The 2,526-nt window shown below is 26.6% G+C and overlaps 1 protein-coding gene across 1 annotated transcript in view; it reads left to right on the top strand.

Moving 5' to 3' along the window:
- LOC106786172 (polypyrimidine tract-binding protein 1) overlaps window positions 1-2,526 on the top strand; it is a gene marked incomplete at its 5' end in the record, with an annotated part of 91,118 nt that overhangs the window by 86,648 nt on the left and 1,944 nt on the right. The window contains 3 exon segments of the mRNA XM_014747282.1: window positions 1,191-1,283; window positions 1,416-1,632; window positions 1,849-1,990. Coding sequence (XP_014602768.1) covers window positions 1,191-1,283; window positions 1,416-1,632; window positions 1,849-1,990 — 452 coding nt within the window.

Below are 2,526 nucleotides of genomic sequence, written 5' to 3'. Positions count from 1 at the left end.
ACACAGAAAACCAACAACCACCCTCTCTCTCTCTTTTAATATTTACATAAGCTTTCGCTTTATTTACGTAATTCCATATAGAAAATAAAATCAAAAAAAAAAAAAAAAAAAAAAAAAAAAAAAAAAAAAAAAAAAAAAAAAAAAAAAAAAGGGAATTAAAAAACATAAAGATACAAAAAATAAAAAGAACGAAAGAGAAATGAATTGGAGAGAAAATAAATATATAAAAAAAAAAAAAAAGACAGAAAAAAGACAAAAATATACAAAAATAAATAAATAAATAAATAAAACAAAAGTCGTTCTTCTCCCTTTTCCTCCCCATTCGAGGTAATACGACTCTCGGTTTGACTCTTACGCCGCGAATTTTGGAATACAAATTTTATTCGATCGATGATCCTTTTTTGTTTTTGTTTTTTCTTTTTTTTTTTATTTCTTCCTCTCTCTCTCTCTCTCTTTCTATCTCTCTCTTGTTTCAATTTCTCACTATATCTTTCTCTATTTCTCTCTTTCTCAATCCTTTTCTATATATATATATATATATATATATATATATATATATCTCTGTATTTTTTCATACACTGACTAAAAGAAAAATAAATAATAAGTAAAAAAAATCAATAATAATTTTCCAAGTATTATTACCACCGTACATTTTCCTACAAAAATGATTTTCCGATTCGTTAGCTGCTTGAACTAAACTCTTCCAAATTAATGTTATCTATACATATATCTATATTTCTATCTATCTTTTTATCTATCTATATATATACACATATGTATTTATCTAGCGTAAGATTAGACTCGAGTCGTTTGCCTCTATTGCATGTCCCAAATCTTAGTATGGATTGATCGTATCCTATAATTTATCGATCGAGCAATATTTCTTCTTATTTTTTTTATCCTTTATTTTTGTGTTTTTTCTTTTTTTTTTTTTTTAATTTATCCCCATTTTAAATCTAATCTTCTTGGCGATCCTTAGATGCTGTCTCTCTTTAAAGAAAGAAAGAAAGAAAGAAAGAAAGAAAATGAAAATAAAAAAAAATTACTTCGATTTAAAAATGTATAAATATAATATATATATATATGTTTATTTATATGAACGAAAAGAATATTATAAATTTTGTTGTCTTATTAAGGTGGGGGGCTATGTTAAAAAGTTTATGTAAAATGTATCGATGTTGTGCGTGTAGGTGTTTACGGGGATGTACAACGTGTGAAGATACTTTACAACAAAAAGGACTCGGCACTGATTCAAATGGCCGAACCTCATCAAGCGCATTTAGGTAATTATTTTATTTATCAATAATATATATTGCATTATCATTCGTCATATTCCTTTATTTGTTAATAAATTATTATTATCTTTTATAATACACTAAACGTCGCGTGTTATTTTTTTCTTTTGCATTATCAAGCGATCACCCATATGGACAAATTAAGAGTATTTGGTAAGCAAATCAAAGTTGTGCTAAGCAAACATCAAACAGTTCAACTACCTAAGGAAGGTCAACCGGATGCAGGATTAACCAAGGATTATACGAGCAGTCCTCTTCATAGATTCAAAAAACCTGGCTCTAAAAATTATCAAAATATCTATCCACCGAGTTCCACTTTGCATTTATCAAACATTCCGTAAGTAAAAACAATTTTTTCTTTTTCTTTTTTTTTCTTTCACGTTTCTCTCGTATAATATCTTTTTAAATATGTATGTATGTATGTATGTATGTATGTACCCTATATGGAATAATAATATTATAAAATGTAGAAAATTGATATTTTGTTTTGTTTTGTTTTCTTTTGAAATTGAATTAATTCACTTTTTTCTTTTTTTTTTTATATAATAAACAGAGCTACGGTAACCGAAGAAGAGATCAAAGATGCCTTTAGTAAAAATGGATTTAACGTCAAGGCCTTCAAATTCTTTCCAAAGGACAGAAAGATGGCTTTAATTCAACTACTTAATATGGATGACGCTGTTGCAGCTCTCATCGTAAGTATTTTTGTTTCCTCATCATCTTATTTGCGTCTTTTGAATTTTTATTATCCTTATATACAAAATTATTAAATAAATACGAGACCGGTACTCTATATATATACAGGGTGGTCCGACATAACTCTAGTAACAATAGCACAAGCACGATAGTCAGTCTAGGCACAAGTGCTTTTAAAAACAAATTAACATGTGTCTGTAATTTATTATTACTTAAAAAAAAAAAATACAAAAATACAAGATACTTTGCAGATCGATTTATAACCCAAAAAAGTATTCTACGCGTGGACAGAAGAGTGTACTTTAATTTAATAGAAAAATCATTAAAATCCATTTGCAAAAAGTATAAAAAATATTAACCGAAAATATTCAAAGAAATTGCAAAGATGCACAATTTACAGCATTTCATTCTCTAACATCTAATGAAGTTTACATGCTAAATTTATAACTCGATATGGTATTCTACACGTAGATGAAAGAGTGTACTTTAATTTAATATAAGTTTCATTAAAATTTATTCACTTTTAGTATAAAAA

Source organism: Polistes canadensis, unplaced genomic scaffold (assembly GCF_001313835.1).
Source record: "Polistes canadensis isolate GaletaPanama2010 unplaced genomic scaffold, ASM131383v1 scaffold_67, whole genome shotgun sequence".
Classification (NCBI taxonomy): domain Eukaryota; kingdom Metazoa; phylum Arthropoda; class Insecta; order Hymenoptera; family Vespidae; genus Polistes; species Polistes canadensis.
The sequence above is the reverse complement of the archived record's forward strand: the minus strand, read 5'-3'. Positions and strand labels throughout refer to the sequence as shown.